Source organism: Schistocerca gregaria, chromosome 2 (assembly GCF_023897955.1).
Source record: "Schistocerca gregaria isolate iqSchGreg1 chromosome 2, iqSchGreg1.2, whole genome shotgun sequence".
Taxonomy (NCBI): Eukaryota; Metazoa; Arthropoda; class Insecta; order Orthoptera; family Acrididae; genus Schistocerca; species Schistocerca gregaria.
Genome location: NC_064921.1, coordinates 37,080,956 through 37,103,429, shown reverse-complemented (window position 1 = coordinate 37,103,429; position 22,474 = coordinate 37,080,956). Strand labels below are relative to the sequence as shown.

General features: G+C 40.4%; 1 protein-coding gene across 1 annotated transcript in view; it reads left to right on the top strand.

Annotated features, from left to right (window-relative positions):
• The window catches only part of LOC126336273 (uncharacterized), a 737,143-nt gene that overhangs the window by 604,413 nt on the left and 110,256 nt on the right, over nucleotides 1-22,474 (top strand). Inside the window, exons 14-18 of the mRNA XM_049999768.1 lie at nucleotides 1,982-2,173; nucleotides 4,462-4,584; nucleotides 4,876-5,080; nucleotides 7,663-7,819; nucleotides 22,195-22,397. Coding sequence (XP_049855725.1) covers nucleotides 1,982-2,173; nucleotides 4,462-4,584; nucleotides 4,876-5,080; nucleotides 7,663-7,819; nucleotides 22,195-22,397 — 880 coding nt within the window. The remainder of the gene's footprint in view (nucleotides 1-1,981; nucleotides 2,174-4,461; nucleotides 4,585-4,875; nucleotides 5,081-7,662; nucleotides 7,820-22,194; nucleotides 22,398-22,474) is intronic.

Sequence of the window (22,474 nt, the reverse complement as noted above, 5' to 3'; positions counted from 1 at the left end):
CATCCTTCTGCATTTAGTGTTTTCTCGAGTGCGATTAGGTTGCCACGCCCTAAACGCAAAATATTGCCCTTACTGTAACTCCACTTCCTCCATACTTCACTGCCGGCGCTACACCTGACAGTATTCACCAAATCCAATCCTCCTGTGAGATTACCACAGTGTGCAGTGTGATTCACCTCTCTGAATCACTCATTTACAGTCGCCTCGTGTCTGACAGTGTCACGACGCATCGGGTCAACTTCACTGCTCCTCTACTGACAAAACAGTGCTCCCCGCCTCCTTTTATACTGCCAGGTCGAGCTCTTGTAACATTTAGTGTCCAGCTCGTTAAATACTTTCTTTGTCTTTTGTTTTCCTATCAGTAGCTGTTTATGTCTCGATAAAGCTACCGTCGACTCCAGAGGTCGCTTTCAACTGTACGGTGCTTTACTACGCACTGTCCCGTGGGAGTCAGTGTCGCTTGCCTCCATTCTACTAGTGCACTGATTTACCCAGCCATTTATTGGAAGATACACATTTTAATGAAGAATCTGGAATATTCAGTTAGGTGAAAGTTAAAATGTAATAACCGACTGGATTTGTAACCTGAAACCTGTGTATTTCTGATGGGGCACTCACACTCTCGGCCTTCGAGTCCTACGTCTTTATCTTACCTGTACTATTATTTTTCATCACATCTAGATCGCATTAGTCTAGTTTCAGTTTAGCTGTTTCTACTGGCCAATTTTTGATTCTCAACAGTACTCTCTTCTGTTCTACTGCATTTCTTATCATTTGAGATGTTGGATGACTTTTTGTGTAATCCTTACTAGCCTTGTGTCTTTCTTTGTCTCCTTTCCATTTGCTACTTAAAAACTGCATTTATAAAAATTTGTATCCCCATCAGCAGTTCTTGAAATTTGTGTTTAATGCTGTCTAATATGTGAAAGCTTTCTTTTCTCTATTTATGTGCTTTAGCAACAAATGGTATTTATTAGCAAATTTTATAGCATGTGAGGATATTAACTCCACAGTCTGTGTCGGACTTTTGCAGGTTACTTAGTCATTATCGTCATAAATAATGCTTACTGCTCATTTTTGTCTAATAAACACTTTACTGACTCTCAGTAGTTAGCATTTGATTTTTCATAATGAAAGTGTGAATAAGCATACATGCAGTCACATTAAGTTCGCTCTGTACATCCCGTCACGATGTTTCGAGCATTTGGGGATGACGGAGAGGGGTAAGTGTACGAGGTAAGGACCCCCAGTCCCGAAATGACCGATCATGAGTTGTGAGCAAAAATCGTTCTGATGCCTCTGACAGTGTACCTCTGCTATTGCGAGCTCTTTGCTTTCCGTGTTTTGGGAGGTAATAGTATAAATCAAAACCAGGAAAAAACATCCACTTTACATGGGCTCTGAAGTGCATACCTAAAGAGCTGTGAGGACTTCTTCAGTAGAAGGTAAGTGCATCACAGTAGGAAAGATGGCCAAATGCTCGAAGCTTTTAAGGTATGCACTTTGGAACCCATGTTTACAGGACATTTTTCCTCATTTTAGTCTGCACTACTCCCTTCCAAAATATGAAAATCAAACAGCTCGCAGTAGAAGAGGTCTACTGCCAGAGGTATGACAACAGTTTTCACTTATAACTTTGAGCTCGGTCTTTTCTGGACTGGTGTCACTTACCTCAAATTGATACATCATTCGATCATTCCCAAACATATGTGATGTTGTTGTAGAATCACCCTGCAGAAAACACATTTGCCATTGTTCAGAGGTGGAAGAAATCAGAGATAGCCTTCCTGCACCCTATTGAGTTGAACGCGCTTTGTCGAGTTGCTATCTATTTTGAACGTGGCAGTTAATCTGTAATGAAATTCAGGTTATTTAGTAGTGCTCTATTTAATTACAAAATTTGATAGTGTAATTTGCAAGAGATACCTCTTGTAATTCTTTTGCAGATTGAGAAGTCTAATCTTTTTGCTGTCCCATACAGAGAGAGCCAGTTTTGCAGAAAGAACTCAGGAAAGTGAAGACACCTACACGAAGTTTCCAGTGGCTAACTCAGATATGGTTTCCGAGTAATTGGGTGGTAAGGAGGTTATTCCAAGGCCAGTCAGAGGTAATACCAACTGTACAGTGTGCAACTGCTACTTCCATTACAACGCCACGCTCGGACCCCAGCCAGGTACGATTTTATCTTTCACTGCTGGGCTAGATATATGTTGTTTGAACTGTGCCTTCTGTAGTATATGAAGGGAGGTCAGATATATTGTCTATGATGGTTTTTATTTTATTTGTTTTCTTCTAGACTAACATTTTATTTAAACTGAAAGACTCGTTTAACTCTCACCTTTGTGCATCCATTTGATAATCTCATAAATAACATAAAAATCATGAAACGAAAAATTGTTCTCCAATATTCTTAAGTGAAAGTCAGTTGGTGGGAAAAATATTAAGTTGTGTTCATATTTACCTTTATTCAGTACAGCATGTGAAGGAAGTGTTGTGCAGTAAATTGAAATGTAATCTAGAAACTGAACTTGGTGGCACAGCTTTTGAAGTTTTCATCCTCCAGAGTGGCGAGTATTCAAACACAGTAAGTTCCCATATGAGAATGTGACACCTCTATTCTCTACGTACAGAGAATTTCAATAATACGTTCAGTGTGAAATGGGAACAAACGTCGGGGAAGTGCATTCCGATTGCCACATGTGTTGTGGCTCCCTTGCCACACTCTTGCTAAGTGGTCTATCTGTTTTAATTGAACTAGGTGAGTTGGGAAGAGTCTCGGAAGTAAATACGATAGAAATAGCCAGTGGCCTCACCACAGCTGTAACACCGGTTCTCGTCAGACCACCAAAGTTAAGCACTGCCGGGCTCGGCCGGCACTCGAGTGAGTCATCATTTAAGTCTGCCGAGTGCTGTTGGCAAACGGGGTGTTCCCAGCCCTTGTGAGGCCATCTGAGGAGCTACTCGACTGAGAAGTAGTGGCACCAGTCACGAAAACTGAGGACAGCCAGGAGAGTGGTGTGCTGACCACACACTCCTGCACATCCACACCTGGTGTCGCCTAAGGGCCGAGGATGACAGAGTGGTCGGTCTGTACTGTCGGGGCTTCGAGGCCTGTTCAGATGGTGTTTTTTGTGAGGAAAATGGGTTTGTTATCTAGCACTTCAGTAGCACCTGCTCACAAACAAAAACTGGAACCTTACAGAGTAGGGGTAGTGCATTGACTGACCGATTCAGATACTGGAACTGCTGACCGTGTGATAGAAAAGCTGAACCTGAAATTTTTTGTGATGAAGCACGGCTGCATTCATTGGAATAAGTGACTTTCAGAACAGTCAATGCTGGAGTTTTAAAAATCCTCGTCAGCTACATAGAGAGCCTCTGCAAATGTAGAGACGTGTGTGGTATACTGATAACAAAGTATTGGATTGAAATTTTTCCAAACAACCATAACTTCATAACTTCTGGTAGATATGTGGTCAATATACTACTTTTTTTTCCTCAAAGGACTAATAACTAATGAAAAGACCTACAGTTATTTTATGCACGACAGTGTAAGAGGACACAACACCGACACGTCACAATAGTTTCCACATCGAAATCACCTCGTCTGTATTTGTTTGCAGCTGTGCGTGCAGACGTGCCAATTGAAGTGCTAAGAGGCACAATGATTTTCTTAGACCACTCTCAGCTCATCTACCTGCAGTACGACCGGACCCGATATGCCAATTGCCAGAATCCGCAAGATGGGACAGAGTGTCGACAGCGACTGCAGTGAGCTTCCCAGTATCAGTTCCCGGTTTCCGTGCAGAGCCGTGCACAGAACTTGAGACAGACCAGAAACACCCTTACTAGTAGCTTGATGAGTTTGGTCAGCTGTGTCACTGGTGCTAAAGCTCAGTAGTTCAGGTTTCACAGCAATTTCAGTCTGCCTGTGACCGCTTCTTAATGCCAGATCTGGCCATCCGCACAACAATTTTGTAAGGTGGTTTAATGGGAGTCAAAAGTCATCTCACTAATATAGGTCTTCAGCAGAAGAGATTTGGGAATACTGTCATCATTTCTCTCTACATCAACTGCAATATGGATTGTAGGAGAGGCCATTCGTCTACGTTTTGCTTACGAAAGCCCACCTGGCCTAATACTGTGTGACCCTACATAATGATGGAATGAAGGATAAGACATAATAGTGATAGGATTTTGTACAACACTCTTTGTCTTCCGCCTAGAATGGGGAACACTGACATTCACGGACATAGCTCTCAACTTCATTTGCAGCCTCTAATCTCTCTGTGTGGATGGACAACTATGTGGTATCTTTTAAGCAAAAACCCCACAAATTAACTGGTTCCCTGGTTCTTTTATTATACGTGTTTCCATCTTCATTTTGTATTTTGTGCAATAATGCAGATTTCTTATGTAACTATCCCACACTCATCACAATTATTACAATTGACTTTGCAGCCTGTATACCTCGTCGAGAAAGAAGTGGTGCGAACGACCAGCACTAGATGGCCTCTCTGGCGATGGACTAATTACTGCCACAGAACTTGGTCCTGGACTTGGAATGCCATGTTCTTTTTTGGTGTAAGTTCAGATTTCCAGTCCACTGTGTAAGACCATATTGTTTACTCAAGATAAGGCTTTGACAATGAATGATCACATATTCTTGTAAAATACTAGACAGAGTTTTTACCAAAGTGTGTAATATTATGTTGAGTTCAACATAGATGGTAATAAATTTAAAATAAGACTACAAAAAAAAACTCATTCTTGTTTGTATTGTGTTGGCAATTTTTAACATTTACTTTCATAGTTTTATAATTGTGAAAGACTTGTTTCTTCCAGGTGACTAAAGCCCTGTTTCTTACTTTGCAGGTTGTCGTTCCCTGGTGTAGTCCTGTAGGATTAAGAGCTCTTTTCTGTACAGAACCATTTATGCCCGATTTGGAACTTTCCCAAGTGAATGGAACACTTTTTCCCCGCAAATCTTCAATTACTCCCACTTTGTGTTCGCGTTTATTAGCTCTGTGGAGGCACATATCTAAGTCTAGAACACACTTTGAGACCGAGCCAGACACAGGTGAGAAAAATGTATTTGACGCGTACAGTTCACTAGCTTTACTGGAGCCTACATGCGTGACATTTTGAAATCCTGTAGCAAGAAGACTGTTCGCTGATATTAGAAAATTGGTTTATTTGATAAGTAATGATGTCAGTATCGAAATATTGAGGAAAAAGTGCACAAAACTTCGTGGCAGATTAAAATTGTGTGCTGGACAGGGACTGGGACCTACACCTTTTGTGGGAAAACGCACTACCGACTGAGCTACCCGAGCACGACTCTCGACTCAACTTGTCCTCACAGCTTTACTTCCATCAGTACCTCATCTCCTACCTTCCAAACTTCACAGAAGCTCTCCTGCGAAACTTGTGAGACTAGCACTCCTGGAAGAAAGGATACTGTGGAGGCGTGGCCCAGCCACAGCCCGGTGAACATCTCCAGGTTCCAAGTTTGAGCCACGGTCCGGAACACAATTTTAATCTCCCAGGAAGTTTCATATCAGTGCACACTCTACTGCAGAGTGAAAATTCATTCTGAACACACATGAATTTTGCCTTCAAAATCACTTACCTCTAATGAGGAACAGAAGAACAAATATAAGTTAATATAAGTTAAAATAAATCTTGTGAAAATGTGGAAAATAGCCTGTAAATTCCTCTGGATACATCAGTAACGTTCTGATTAGTACAGGAAAACAACAGTGTTGTAACAGAGAGGCAGAACAGAGAAAGCAGGAGACTGTGGAGAAGAGGTTGTGACTTTGGAATGAGTCGTAGGGCAGAGGTGGTGCTGGGTACAGGGCAGGAACTAGTGGAGATTCAAGAGGGGAGGATTACAGGATTGAAGGATGCGTTGCAGAGAATACTCCCAACAAGGTATGTCGTAGAATCTGGTGTGTGGGCAAAACGTTCAGATGGTACAGGTTGTAACACAGCCATTGTAATTGAACATGTTCTTCTTAGCAGTGTGTTCTGTTCTTGGCCATCCATTTGGGTGAAGAGCAGAGTGGTGTGACCCATATATCAAAGTGTTGCAAGTTGGTGTGGCTTAGGGATGGGTTGAGATATTATTTAAAGTGGATGGGTTGTGGAATATTAATTGGGCTGGATGTTCTTTTTTTCTGGGAACAACAATAAGTATTTGATGTTCTGGTGAAGTTCATGGTTAAGTTGTTCCAATCCAGAATAATACTGGACGATGTTGGCAGTCTCAGCTACTTAGTGAGTTGCTGCTTTTAGTATTTAAATTATTTATATACCACCAAGCACTACCCATTACCATTTTTAAGTGCTTTAGAAGGCAAAAACTGAATGGTTCACACTACATAAAAAATACTGCTGACTTTATTTATTTGGTCTTTGAGTGCAAGATAGAGACAATCTGAGAGTAATGATGAAGTAACACGAATCTCTCGTCAAAAACTATTACGCATTTGCAGGAAATTCTGTTAAGTGTTATTCACATTCATGTTATTTTACTATTTGTGTTACCATGAAAAAGTGCAAATTACCAGTAGGATAACAGTAAAACATGTTATAAGAACTGCATTAAGAGAGAGAGAGAGGGGGGGGGGGAGGCATACTAAGGAATTGAAACATCAGTGATGGGTGGTCGACTGTAGAAGTATTTAATTAGTAGTGTTGCTGATGAATGCTGGGTAGATCAACTAACTAATGAAGAGGTGCTGAATTTAATTAGAGAGAAAGTGACAGATGGGTAGCAGCATCAAGTTAGTTTTTAGATTGATGGTTTCACCAGCACCAAGAGATGACTGCAATTGGGAGGTGGTGAATTGGATAGGTAGGTAAAGTAATAAACGATACGAGTGCCTTTCTTTTTGTGTTTGCCACTTTTGTTCATATGTTTGAGGGTGTGCTGAGAAGTAATGTCTCCAAATTTTTTATGTGAAAACTGTTAAAGCTTATTAAATAAAATAAATGTTATTAACATCCTACACCCTTATTCTTCATGTCTACATACCTGCTATCCTCTGTAGTGTGTAACGTGGTGCTGCGTGATGTAAATGTGTCAGTGGGTGAGAAACAGCATGCTGTAATTGAGTTTCAAATTTGAAGAGTTTATCTACATTTACAGCATTCTCTTGTTTAGTATGACAATGCCAGACCAAATATGAGTACTGGGACCCCTGCAACAATCTGATACCTTGGTTTACTGTCATCCATCATCCTCTATGCAGTCCTGACTTTGCTCCATCCAATTTTGATCTGTTTCCAAAACTTAAAGAACACTTTTGACGACCTCACTTTGATACAGAGGTAATGTTGTGGCTCTGTCAAGAAAGTCAAATATTCTGCAGTGATAGTATCAACAGACTGGTCTCTTGTTAGGAAAAATGTATTCATTGCCAGCATGATTATGTTGAGAAATAAATATGCAGACATGAAGAATAAAGATGTAGAATGTTAATAACATTTGTTTTATTTAAAAAGCTTAAAGATTTTTCGCATAAAAAATTCAAAGGCATATCACTTTCCAGAACACCCTCGTATTTGTTAGTAAAAACGAATCGGCTTGTTATTTGGGCTGTATATTTGTTTGTATTGTCATGTTTACTAAAAGTGTTTAATTTGTGTGTGCAGGGTTCATCGGGAAAGGATTTACAAGACATGTGAACCGCTTATGGAACTATCTCGTGAAAGGATTACTGGGGACACTAGCCACCATTTTAATATTTCCAGTTATATGTCTGTCTATTAGCCTCTGCAGTTTAGCAATTGCTGCTACAGCCTTTATTTGGTGAGAAACAGTTTTTAATTTCTTAAAGCTTTCATTTTTGTCAAAATTATTTCTGTAATGGGTACCATAATGCCTCTTTGTCAGAGTGTTGCATCATTAGTGTAAAATCGAGGAGTGAACAGCAAATGAGTTTTGCGAGAAACTGCCATCAGCATAATTGATAATATAATATTAACCACAAAAAATATATTGTTGCCAGAAACCTATGTAAATGTATGACGTGTGTAGCAGTTACTGGCATAAGATGGATATTGCTGTGGTCAGACTGAAAGCTTCTAGCAAATCCTGCCCTTAACAGAAGCATTCAGATGCAAACCTTGGTGTATTTGATGGTCACACTCACACTGTAGGTGTAATATGACTCCTTGTCACTTTTTGAATGATACTATAAGCCCTCAAAGAAACATTCTGTGAAAACTGTTAATGCAGAGCTCGGAAAATTGCTCGGGCTTTTATATGTGAGTGTGACTGTCATATACACTGTAGTTTGCATTTGAATGCTTCTGTTAAGAGCATGACTTGCTAGAAGCTTTCAGTCTGACCAAAGCAGTATCCATCTTATGTCCATAATGTTCACTGTGTTCCCCAGGTCTCTTTTAGGGTAAATTCATCCAAAAGACAGAGTTGCAGAATAAACACAGTTACAGTTGAAACAGCTGCCAGTATAACAAAATACAGTAGCTTGAACAAAGCCAAGAATATTAAACAAAGATAATTTTCTGACTTCAGAAGAAACATCAGAAGCCATTTAAATCAAAATGACAAACGTCTCATACCCACTCAGGAAAAAGAAAAGGTATACAGAATTTGAGCAGACATGTAGTGTGTATCAAAAAATCACATTAACTTCACTGAAACTGAACAAATTTGCCTTGAGGATACAGGCTGGTGTTCTACTACCGTAGAACCAATGAAAAGAAAGGGTGAGTGACTGTATATGAAAAACATGGAGTTAAGTACCAGATCCTTCAAGTTTGCGAATATTGTCTGGAAGAGAATTTTGAATGCTGTGGCACAATAATGGTTAAGTAAACCTACAAGCCTGTAGTACTGAGAGTAAACAGACGACTGGAAGGAAGCTTCCTAAGCTTCATAAAGCTGCTGGAAACATTTTTAATGAGGTTATGCAGACTTAATTGGGAAATTATTGTTTCTGGAGACTGTAATATTGATTTTCTGTCAGATAGTGCTGACTGTGGCAACTAAGTTGTCGATTTCCAGCTTTGGAGTATTTCCCAGAGGAAGATCTCCTTTGAGGATTGAAGGACATAATGCAGGACCTGCTGACAATTTGGGTTCTAGACACAACAAACTGCAGTGACTTACCTGTTTTATCTGACCATCATGGTCAAATGTTAACAATAAAATTTATTGATCAGTTAGGGCCTGCTCATAGAAGAAAAATATTGTGTTGCAGAATCATGAACAATGACTCAGTCATAGTGCTCAGAGAGAAACTCTGTGAAGAAATTTATAAAGCAGACCATGCTTGTGGATACTTTAACTCCTTTTGAACATATTCCTACAAAACTTTAAAACAAATAAGGGCAAAACTGAACAGAACCAAGGATAAGGGGTGGATGATTCATAGGATTAAGGTAGGAAGAGAGAGAGAGTTGCATAATATGGAGAGAAAGTGGTAGTCAGGATTTGAAACTCCATTACTATCAGTACTGTTGAGTCCTCCAATATGTCATTAAAAAAATGAAAGCTCCTGTACCACGTTAGAGAGAGAGAGAGAGAGAGAGAGAGAGAGAGAGAGAGAGAAGGCAAAATGATTTGGTTGCAAACACTGCACTCAGTAATAAACAATAAGGTACAGTTGCATTAGGTTTACTTGCACAGGCATACTTGTGCCAGCAATGGACATCAGTTTAAAGCATGTAATCCGTGAGGAAATTACAGAATTCATCACATCACTAAAAAAACAATGATTCTGCTAGCTATGATGTTGTTTCTAGCCGAATATTAAAATGTTGTGCTTACAGGATTACCCTCAAGCTATCTAAGTTATCAATCAATAATTCAGGGCACATTTCCTGATTTACTAAAATATGCTGTGGTAACACTCGAATACAAAACTGGAGATAAGGAACCCATCTCTAGTTACAAATTGCTTCTAGTCTCTTTAGAAGTGTTTGGGAAAGGGGCCTATGATAGAATACAGACTCATTTAACTGACTAGACCTTCTTAATTGCCTTTAATTTTTGCTTTTATAAAGCAACTAAAAACCTTACAAATAAAGTGCTAACAGAGCTAAACAAGAAAAATTATATTGTTTTTTGGTATACTCTGTGACATTGCCAGAAGCTCAGTTGTGTGGATCACAAAATGGTATTTAGAAAACTAAAATGTTATAGCATCCCTGGAACTCAGATGGGTCAATACAGGGTCCACTCTTGTTTCCAGTGAACACAAATTTTCTTTCAGTGACTTGAAAGTGCAGTTCAGAAACTGTAACATCTGCCAATGGCACGAGTGTACTGATTGAGGATCCGAACTTGACCCTATCAGACACAACTGAACAGGCCTACGAGTGGTTTGCAGCTAACAGTGTGTCTTAGTCTCACACACACTTGTTTTGAATGAGCAGAAATGTTTCCGTAACACAAGAAGTAGACGTTAATGGCTCTACACTGAATAAACCACAGAGTGTAAAATTCCTTGGCGTTCAGCATGGTAACAAGTTACAATGGCGAGTACACGTGGAAAAAAAGTAAGGTGGCATATTGTGCCCTCAGAATTGTTGACCTAGAGACAAGTTTGCATATTGTCGCTTCCTGTTGCCTTATGGATCTGTCTTCTGGAACACGTGCCTAAAGTTTAAAAAAATTGTGTGTTCAGCAGTAAGAATAGTGAGTAAAAGTGCATATGTACCACTTGCAGGGCAGTGGGAAAATTTTCATTAATTCTTTTGTTTTGTTTCCCCCTTCTTTGATAATATTCTGTTCAAATTTCATGTCATTGCCTCCCAAATACCAAAACTCATCAGCAACTTTTAGTGTCTCATTACCCAATGTAAATTCCCTGAGCATCATCCGATTTAACTGACTTAATTCCATAACCCTTGTTTTACTTTTGTTTATGTTCATCTTATAACCTCTTTTCAAAACATTATCCATTCCGTGCAACTGCTCTTTCAAGTCCCTTGTCATCTCTTGCAAAATTACAATGTGTTGTTGTTGTTGTTGTCTTCAGTCCTGAGACTGGTTTGATGCAGCTCTCCATGCTACTCTATCCTGTGCAAGCTGCTTCATCTCCCAGTACCTACTGCAACCTACATCCTTCTGAATCTGCTTAGTGTACTCATCTCTCGGTCTCCCTCTACGATTTTTACCCTCCACGCTGCCCTCCAACACTAAATTTGTGAGCCCTTGATGCCTCAAAACATGTCCTACCAACCGATCCCTTCTTCTAGTCATGTTGTGCCACAAACTTCTCTTCTCCCCAATCCTATTCAATACCTCCTCATTAGTTACGTGATCTATCCACCTTATCGTCAGTATTCTTCTGTAGAACCACATTTCGAAAGCTTCTATTCTCTTCTTGTCCAAACTAGTTATCGTCCATGTTTCACTTCCATACATGGCTACACTCCAAACAAATACTTTCAGAAACGACTTCCTGATACATAAATCTATATTCGATGTTAACAAATTTCTCTTCTTCAGAAACGCTTTCCTTGCCATTGCCAGTCTGCATTTTATATCCTCTCTACTTCGACCATCATCAGTTATTTTACTTCTTAAATAGCAAAACTCCTTTACTACTTTAAGTGTCTCATTTCCTAATCTAATTCCCTCAGCATCACCCGATTTAATTTGACTACACTCCATTATCCTCGTTTTGCTTTTGTTGATGTTCATCTTACATCCTCCTTTCAAGACACTGTCCATTCCGTTCAACTGCTCTTCCAAGTCCTTTGCCGTCTCTGACAGAATTACAATGTCATCGGCGAACCTCAAAGTTTTTACTTCGTCTCCATGATTTTTAATACCTACTCCAAAATTTTCTTTTGTTTCCTTTACTGCTTGCTCAATATACAGATTGAATAACATCGGGGAGAGGCTACAACCCTGTCTCACTCCTTTCCCAACCACTGCTTCCCTTTCATGCCCCTCAACTTTTATGACGGCCATCTGGTTTCTGTACAAATTGTAAATAGCCTTTCGCTCCCTGTATTTTACCCCTGCCACCTTTAGCATTTGAAAAAGAGTATTCCAGTCAACATTGTCAAAAGCTTTCTCTAAGTCTACAAATGCTAAAAACGTAGGTTTGCCTTTTCTTAATCTTTCTTCTAAGATAAGTCGTAAGGTCAGTATTGCCTCACGTGTTCCAACATTTCGACGGAATCCAAACTGATCCTCCCCAAGGTCCGCATCTACCAGTTTTTCCATTCGTCTGTAAAGAATTCACGTTAGTATTTTGCAGCTGTGACTTATTAAACTGATAGTTCGGTAATTTTCACATCTGTCAGCACCTGCTTTCTTTGGGATTGGAATTATTATATTCTTCTTGAAGTCTGAGGGTATTTCGCCTGTCTCATACATCTTGCTCACCAGCTGCAAATCTCATAGTTTTTATTTACTCTCTGAACTTTAATTCCCATTACTGATGTCTCTTAGGTTTCCTTACTGCTTGCTCAGTGTGCAAATTGGTCTCACTTTTCTTAGTGTACAAATTGGTCTTGCTTGTCGACTACTGCTTCCCTTTTTTGCCCTTTGACTCTTATACCTGCCACATGCTTCCTGTACAAATTGTAGATAAACATTTGCCTCCATTCCTTCCGCATTCAGAATTTTAAAGGCTGTGTTCCAGTCAGTATTATAAAAATCTTTCTGTAAATCTACACATACTGTGAGCATTGGCTTGCCTTCTTTTACTTTATCTGCTGTGATATGTTATAGGGTCAGTGTAGCCTTGTACATTCCTACAATTCTCTGGAAACCAAACAGATCTTTCTGAGGTCAGCTTTTGACTGCTTCATACATTGCATTTTTATATTTTTTCCTTTCATCAATTAAATTCAATATCTATTGTGTTATCTAGAGTAACTCTCACTTAAGAGCCAAAACATTCATTCAACACAAATGAACCTCCTGTAGCAAAAGATTAGGCAGTTAACAGACAGTAACTAGCCATGATTGAGGCAAGGTGGGTTACGATAGTGAAGGACATTTTTGTAACATGAGTTTCCATGTGCGTTTTCAGAAAAGCTAATTTTTGTGGGAAGAATTCATACGGCACAGGCTGCGAAGTAGGACTGAAATCAAGTACACTCTCTTGGACTTCATGCATGACAGTAAGGTGGTCCGGCTGTCTTGTGGCCACAGTTTGGTAGTGGCCATTCTGCAGACAAATGGCTTGTTAGTGATCATGGAATGGTGTACAATGGTTGCAGTTAAGTTGGTAGATCACATGGCTGCTTTGACACATGGTCCTGACTTTGATGGATTGGAAGAGGCCTAAGAGAGGCCTGGAGTTGGCGGTAGTGGGACAGTGTGTCAGGCAGGTTTCACATGTGGATGTATAACACGAATGTGAGCTACAAGACCAGGAGGATGGTAGTGGGAATGGAATAGGTATAGGCAAACATATTTTATAGTTCGGGTGGTCAGCTGTTGGATGAGGCAGTGTTGGGGTATGGAGGATAGTGGGGAGGAGATTTCTCATTTCAGTGCACGGCAAGAGGTAGTTGAAACCCTGGCGGTGAATGTGCTTCAGTTGCTCCAGTCCAGGCAGTACTGAGACACGAGCGGGGTGTATCGTTGTGGTCCAAGAGTGTGCATACACAGTATAGTAGGTGATCGGGCAATCAAAGCGTGAGACAGCTATTTGTAGACATGTGGGGAGGATAATTCAGTAAATTTGGAGAGGAACTACTAGTCACTGTAGATGTGATGACCATAGGTGGGTAGGCTGTACAGAACGGACTTCTTGATGTGGAATGGGTGGCAGCTGATGAAATGGAGTCACTTCATGATTTTTAGTTTTTGTGTGGATAGAGGTACTGATTGAGTCATTTGAAGGTGGAGATTGGTATTGAGACTAGATTAAGTGAATGAGGAAGAAAGAATTGTGGTTCCAGAGTAGGAATGGCTTTATGGTATTCTTGCCCTCAGTCCAGATCATGAAGTTATCAAGGAATATGAAGCAGGTGCATGATTTGAGACCTGGGTTTCACAAATAGTTTTTTGCAGAATGCTGGTGTTCTGTGGGAAGAGAATAAAAAACTACATATAGATAAAATGGGGATTTTTCTTAGTATTTTAGTGATACTAATTGTTTTTTAAATATTTTAGTATGGGATGAGGAATTCTGCCTTATGCGAGACACCTTTTCAGTTTTGTTTTACCCAGACATGTTTCATCACTTTTAGTGCTATCTTCATTGGGTTATTTTTTTAATTTTCTTACTGTAAAATTGTTGTTACATATTAACATTTAGTGAAACTTGCAATACATAATATTTACAGTTGTGAATGAATATTGGTTGTAAAATACAGGGTGTCCCACGCAAACCTCCCTGACTTCTAGGACCCAGGAGAGAAAAACCACAGCAGATATGCATCTCAAAGAATTTATATTCCTGCATCAGAAGTGCCAAGTATCATTGCCAGAGTGCAGCATGGTTGCATGTAGCGAAAATGCCGACTCCACAGCACACTGCGCAAGCAGTAGTGTGTTTTGCAGAAACAAAATTGCCAATTACTGTGCAAAGAAATTATCATTTTGTGTATGAATGTGATCCACCTGATGTGAAAACAATTAAGGAATGGTATAGGAAGTTTCTGGCAACAGGAAGTGTTCTGAAACATTCTGGCAGTGCACATTTTGGAGTTTCAGAAGAGACAGTGATGGACATCAGACAAACATTTCTCAGAAGCCCATGTAAGTCAGTTCGTCAAGCACCTAGGCAACCTGATGTACCTTGATCAACATTGCATCATGTAGTTCACCAGCATCTTTGTATGTGTGCTTACAAAGTGCAGTTTCTGCAACATCTGACACCGAACGACAAACAATGCCAACAACAATTTGCTGAGGAAATGCTACAGTGTATTGATATGGATGCCAGCTTCCTGGAAAGATGTTTATTCTCAGATGAGGCAACCTTTCATCTATCAGGAAGGATTAATAGGCATAATGTTCGGATTTGGGGTTCATCCTCATGTTGTCATTGAACATGTTCGTGATAGCCCTAAACTAAACCTCTGGTAGGGGCTAATGCCCAACAGGATTGTTGGACCGTTCTTCTTTGCGGAACAAACAGTGAATGGGTCAGTGTATCTGGACATGTTGGAGCAGTTTGTGTACCCTCAGATACAAGACTTGCAACCCAACATAATTTGTCAACATGATGGAGTTCCACTGCATTGGTCAATGGCTGTTTACAAGTTCTTGGATAGGAAATTTCTCAATCGTTGAATGGGAGACATAGGACCCATTGCCTGGCCACATATTCACCCAACATAATACCACTTGATTTCTTCATGTGGGAGTCTGTGAAGGACTGCATGTATGGGACCAAAGTGGACAATACTCCTACATTGTGACATTGTATCACTAGTGTGATTGCAACAACAACAGAGGAATTGCTGCAAAGAACTTGGTAAGAAATTGAATATAGGCTCGATATTCTTCATGCTACAAATAGTTCACATGCAGAGGTGTATTTGTGATAAATAAATCAATTCTTTGAGATGCTTCCTCTACAGTGTGGTGCATTTTTCATTGTCGTATCTACTGTGGTTTTTTTCCCCCTGGATCTCTGAAATTGGGGAGGTTTGAGTGGGACACCCTGTATTATACATCATTTTTTCATAGTTCACACTTGCGACATGTATTAACAACCTGATGCACTGTGTGTTGTTTATAACATTATGTTGAAAGTTATAGTTACAGCTTAATTGTCAAAAGAGTGGAGGTATGCATTAGTTTACATACCATACATGATGCTATTGGATACTTATGTTGGTAGCTAGTCTCCTCATCTGCAAACAGCAAAATGTGATTTTTATTTTTCTGTTTATTATGCATTTACTAATGGAAATGGGTATATGTCACATTTTTGTGTGTAACTTGCAGCTTTAATATTGTAGTGTTTTCTCATACGTTGTTGGCAGGGTAAATAGGCTGATTTAGTGACCTATGGTCGCTTGACAATGCACTTTCTCCAATTTTTTAAAACATGGGCAGAGTTTTCACTGCCATTATGTGTTGTTGTGGCTGTGTGGTATTCATTTGTTTTGTAGTGTGTTTGGCTGGGTGAAGCATGCAAGTTTGAAGGGTATTTTTTGTTTTCTTCTCCCCCCCCCCCCACTCACCCCTACCTGCCCACCCCCTCCCCCCTCCCTCCAGAGTGTGTGTGTTTTTTTGCTAAGTAGTTTGTTGGTGCTTTGGTAAAGTTTATCAATGGACATAGAGGTATTCCAGGTTTATGAACTTAAGGTAATGATTTTAGGGTGGGGGCCTGGGGATTTTTCTGTATCATTCTTTTGATTTGTGTTTTTGTGAAAATTGTTTGTATGTTTTTCAGGATTTTCTGTAAGTTACTTTGATATTGGTTTGTTGGATCACTTTTTAACTCTGTGATGTTGTTGCTTTGGATGAATTCTAATGTTTTGTCAATGTTTCTTTATGACTATGATCAAATTACCCTTGTTGAAAAGCCCACAATCACCAGCACCAATATTCATAACCAATTCAATCACCTCATAACTCACAAAGAAACGAGCTTCAGATATTTACTACACAGACTGAACAAAATACCCAGGAACAAACATGATTACACACAAGAACTGAACATAATAAAAGAAATTGCATAGGAGAATTGATATGATGCAAAGAGAGTAGACAAAATAAACCACAAAATACAAAAACAAGCAACACACAACCATAAAACACACAGACAAACAAACAAACACAACACAACACGCAACAAATCAGAAGACAGTAAGCAGCAAATGGCACACAATGATTTACAACAACAAAGTCACACACAGTGTGGGTAACATACTAAAGAAACAAGGACTCAACACAATACAAAGCAGTCGTGGAAGAAATACCACCAACACTGACAAATACAGCCAGCCCGGCTTATGCTGACTTATTTGCAACTGCTGTCAATCTGTGGGTCAAACATGCTGGATTTTCAGAACCAGGTATACAGAACATTTAAGAGCACTGAAAAGCAATAGCTCACACACAACATTTGCAGATCACCTGATAGCACAACAACACGTAATGGCAGTGAAAACTCTGCCCATGTTTCAAAAATTCTGTGAAAGTGCATTATCAAGTGACCATAGGTCACTAAATCAGCCTATTGACCTCACCGACAACATATGAGAAAACACTACATCATCAAAGCCGTGAGTTACACACAAAAAATGTGATATATACCCATTTCTGTTTGTAAATGCATAATAAACAGAAAAATAAAAAATTACATTTTGCTGTCTGCAGATGAGAAGTTGTAGATTCTGTAGCAGACTAGCTATCTACATAAATATCCAACAGCATCATGTAAGGTATGCAAACTATTGCATACCTCCACTCTTTTTCCAATTAAGCTGTAACTAGAACTTTCGACATAATGTTATAAACAACACGCACCACATCAGACCATTAATACATACCTCAACACCTAGTTTTCAGTTGTGGCAAGACTGTGGGAACAGGGAACTGGGGTACATAGTGTAGAGGGAGGTTGTGAGCGGGGCACCAGATGGTAAAAGAACACAAACTGTACACATCAGTTTTCTTTCCCATTTTTCTGAATGATAATATTGTTAGCGACTTGAACCAATGAGAGGTAAAACCGATTGTGCAACTTTTTTGTGCCTTGGCTATATTCGGGACTGCACAGATGATATTGTTCCAAAAGTCTGATGGTGTGTACTGACTTGTAGATGCTACAGACCGACTGAATAATCTTTTGGTTGCCACTGCTCCAATGATTTTAGAAATACTGAAGGAACATTTTCATTGTCTTCTGTCTTATATGCTCACAAGTCTTCCAAAGCTCTGTTAAACTGTGGCTCTGATGCTGTATCTCCTATGTTTTCAGGGCTTCTTGTTTCGTGTCATTTAGACACTTTTAAGTTTAAAAAAAGGCTGATTGTTTTCTGATACAATTTGTAATTTACATTTGATAATTTAGTGATACTGAAAAGAGTTATTTTCTTTGTTAGTTCACGTGCATGTGCTTGTGCATATGTCATAAACATACATCATAATTTCCAGTTGTGGCACAGATGAAGACAATTAAACACAACAAATAAGGAAACTGCCAACTGAGGACAAAACAGGTGAAAATTTCATAAGTAAAATTTTACACAGTCACAGAAGAAATCAAGAATAGGTTGAAAGAACTACTAACTGACAGGAAACATTTATTTGAATGAAAGATGAAAATAAATAATTTTTCTGTGTCCCGTAATAGGATTTAAAAAAAAAGAAAGACTATTAATGAATATATAGAGTGTCATCAAATAACCTGTGCCAATGGAGAAAACAGGAGAATATCATAAAGGAAGCTTAATTTCAACATTTCAGTGTAGGTGCAGAGTTTCACTTCATCAAACTATTCATATAAGTAGTAATTGAATACAATACTTTGTAACTCAGTTGATATACACTCCTGGAAATGGAAAAAAGAACACATTGACACCGGTGTGTCAGACCCACCATACTTGCTCCGGACACTGCGAGAGGGCTGTACAAGCGATGATCACACGCACGGCACAGCGGCCACACCAGGAACCGCGGTGTTGGCCGTCGAATGGCGCTAGCTGCGCAGCATGTGTGCACCGCCGCCGTCAGTGTCAGCCAGTTTGCCGTGGCATACGGAGCTCCATCGCAGTCTTTAACACTGGTAGCATGCCGCGACAGCGTGGACGTGAACCGTATGTGCAGTTGACGGACTTTGAGCGAGGGCGTATAGTGGGCATGCGGGAGGCCGGGTGGATGTACCGCCGAATTGCTCAACACGTGGGGCGTGAGGTCTCCACAGTACATCGATGTTGTCGCCAGTGGTCGGCGGAAGGTGCACGTGCCCGTCGACCTCGGACCGGACCGCAGCGACGCACGGATGCACGCCAAGACCGTAGGACCCTATGCAGTGCCGTAGGGGACTGCACCGCCACTTCCCAGCAAATTAGGCACACTGTTGCTCCTGGGGTATCGGCGAGGACCATTCGCAACCGTCTCCATGAAGCTGGGCTACGGTCCCGCACACCGTTAGGCCGTCTTCCGCTCACGCCCCAACATCTTACAGCCCGCCTCCAGTGGTGTCGCGACAGGCGTGAATGGAGGGACAAATGGAGACGTGTCGTCTTCAGCGATGAGAGTCGCTTCTGCCTTGGTGCCAATGATGGTCATATGCGTGTTTGGCGCCGGGCAGGTGAGCGCCACAATCTGGAATGCATACGACAGAGGCACACAGGGCCAACACCCGGCATCATGGTGTGGGGAGCGATCTCCTACACTGGCCGTACACCTCTGGTGATCGTCGAGGGGACACTAAATAGTGCACGGTACATCCAAACCGTCATCGAACCCATCGTTCTACCATTCCTAGACCGGCAAGGGAACTTGCTGTTCCAACAGGACAATGCACGTCCGCATGTATCCCGTGCCACCCAACACGTGCTCTAGAAGGTGTAAGTCAACTACCCTGGCCAGCAAGATCTCCGGATCTGCCCCCATTGAGCATGTTTGGGACTGGATGAAGCGTCGTCTCACGCGGTCTGCACGTCCAGCACGAACACTGGTCCAACTGAGGCGCCAGGTGGAAATGGCATGGCAAGCCATTCCACAGGACTACATCCAGCATCTCTACGATCGTCTCCATGGGAGAATAGCAGCCTGCATTGCTGCGAAAGGTGGATATATACTGTACTAGTGCCGACATTGTGCATGCTCTGTTGCCTGTGTCTATGAGCCTGTGGGTCTGTCAGTGTGATCATGTGATGTATCTGACCCCAGGAATGTGTCAATAAAGTTTCCCCTTCCTGGGACAATGAATTCACGGTGTTCTTATTTCAATTTCCAGGAGTGCATTTGACTAGTGTACTGGTCGTGGGAAATGTTGATTACATCATATGTAAAAAATATGGTGGATGAATATTTTTAGCAGCAACTGCAACCATTTGATGTAATTTGTCCAATAGCCTGTTTCACTGAGTCAGAAAGTGTCAAGTTGTAACATGTTCTGACTTGTCAGTCAATGTCCAGAGATGCAAGAGTAAGGTTATGTTTACCACATCTGTTGGGCGTCATAGATTTCAAACAGCGCATTAAGTTCTGTTTCCAGTTGCAAGAAAGTGTCAATGAGACTTATGAAATGTTAAAATTGGCGTATGGGAATAATGCTGTAACTGAATACTGTTTACTAGTGGTATGAGCAATTTACAAGTGGAAATGGCTTGGTATAAAACTAGCAACATCCAGGACTTCCAGTAGCCTCTAAAACATACAAAAAGTGGCAAAAATTATTTGTTCAACAGGCAAATAACTGTTAAAGAGCTTACCAAAGAACTTAACATCTTAGGCAAGAGTTTACCAAAGAATGTAGCATCTTGTACAAGTCCATGAAAAGCATTTAACCAACAATTTGCAAATCAGACAAGTGAGTGCAACACTGGTTCCAAGACTTTTGAATGATGAAAAGAAGGAAAATTGTGTGTCAGTTTGCATGGAGTAGAAGGATTGGCTTCATTCAGATCCAGGCTTAATCTCTAAACTTGTAAATTGACCCTGAGATGCAAATTTAGAGTTTCCGATGGAAAACCAATGAATCTCTTCATACTAAAAAGGCATTCAGTCCAAACAGAATATCAAAGTTATGCTCATTGTTTTTTATGATAAGGGCATAATGTGATTGGAGTTCCAGGGAGAACAACTGTAAATATTGAATTTTTCAGGGCCATACTGCAACATTTGTGGACAATTTGAGAATGATAAATGGGCCAATGGCTTCTTTCTTTCTTGCACAAGTGCGCTGAACTGTCTTTCACCATTGATTCATAAATTTTTGGCCAGAAAAAGTGTTCCTGTCTGTTCACATCCACCCTACTCACCAGATTTAACATCAGACAACTTCTGATTCTTCCCAAAAATTAAAACTGTGCTTAAAGGAAAAAAATTTCAACTATTCCTGACATTGAGGTGGCCACAACACAGCAGCAGAATGCCCTTCTAACAAGCCTTCCAGAAATGCTTCCAGTCATGGGTACAATGTTGGAATAAGTGCATTGCTAGCCAAAAACAGTAATTTGAGGGTGAGTAAATCAGATTCCATGTAACCTTATCACTTTGCTTCTAATGGAAGTATTCACTGTATTTTTCAATCACACCTTGTGTTTTTTGAGTGTTGACAATACTGAGTAGTAGAGGGGTATCCACTGACCAGAGTGAGCACTGTAGGAACATGGTAGCACGTAAACTCATTTTGTGATATACAGTTGCTCAGAAGATGACAGTAAGAAATGCCACTAAGTGCAAGCCATGTGCCATGATCCACTTCTTACTCACAGAAGGAATAACACATTCTGAAATCTTTTCACGGATCAAAGTGGTTACTGTGAAGGTATTATGAACACAATGAGTGTGTTTAAGTAGTGTAGAAGTTTAGTGGAGGCAGAATAAATGTCCAAGATGAATAGAGGCGTGTAAGACCTGTTTTGACTGATGAATTGGTGCAAAAAAATCGAGGAAACTGTCCGTGAAGACTGCTGATTGACAGTGGATGAAGTTTCTGTGATATTCCCACAACTCTCGAGAACTCTGTCATACAAGACACAAACAGGAATGCTGGGACACCAGAAACTGTGTGTAAGATGACCCCCAAAACAGCTAACAGAACAGTACAAGATAATCGGGTCAGTAGCGCCTGTGCGTTTCTTGAGTTACTTGAATTGGATGTTCTGAAGTGGGGGAAGGAGCAGGCAGTAGAGTTCTTCAAGGAAGGTATAAAGAAGATTATGCCACAGCTCAGCACCTGGACTGAACAGAATGACAATTGTGTGGAGTGCATCAGCAATATCCTGTATTTTTTTCGTTTTCAAATACATTTTTTACTAAAAAAATTTAGAAATCAAGTACACTTACATTCTGAAAATGCTTTATTTGTTTGTTTGTGTGTGTGTGTGTGTGTGTGTGTGTGTGTGTGTGTGTGTGTGTGTGCGTGCGTGTGTGTGTGTGTGTGTGTGTGTGCGTGTGTGTGCGTGTGCATGTGTGTGTAAGAGAGAGTGAGGGTTGGAGGTCGGGGTAGGAAGGAGAGTGTGAAGGTGTGCAGGTAATTCTTAACTAGGAATATGTTCCATTAGCCTCAGAAGAAAATTCATATTAATCAACACACTCTTTTGCAGGATGCCAATTGTTACACTGTGCTTACACATATTTATGGTATTAGTGTATGACATGGACAGCCCCGACAAAAGCAGAAATCAGTACTTCATTATTCTGGAGGCTGTGCTGTGGAACATAGGTATCCAGGGCTGCTTCCAGCCTGCGCTGGCTCTGTTTGTAGCCTGTGTTGTGTGTCCTCTCATCTCACTAACAATTCTTACAGGTCAGTAAATTATAGTAATGAAACACAAACTATAAAATACATTAACAGTGTCATTATAATCCTTAATTGCTAATATT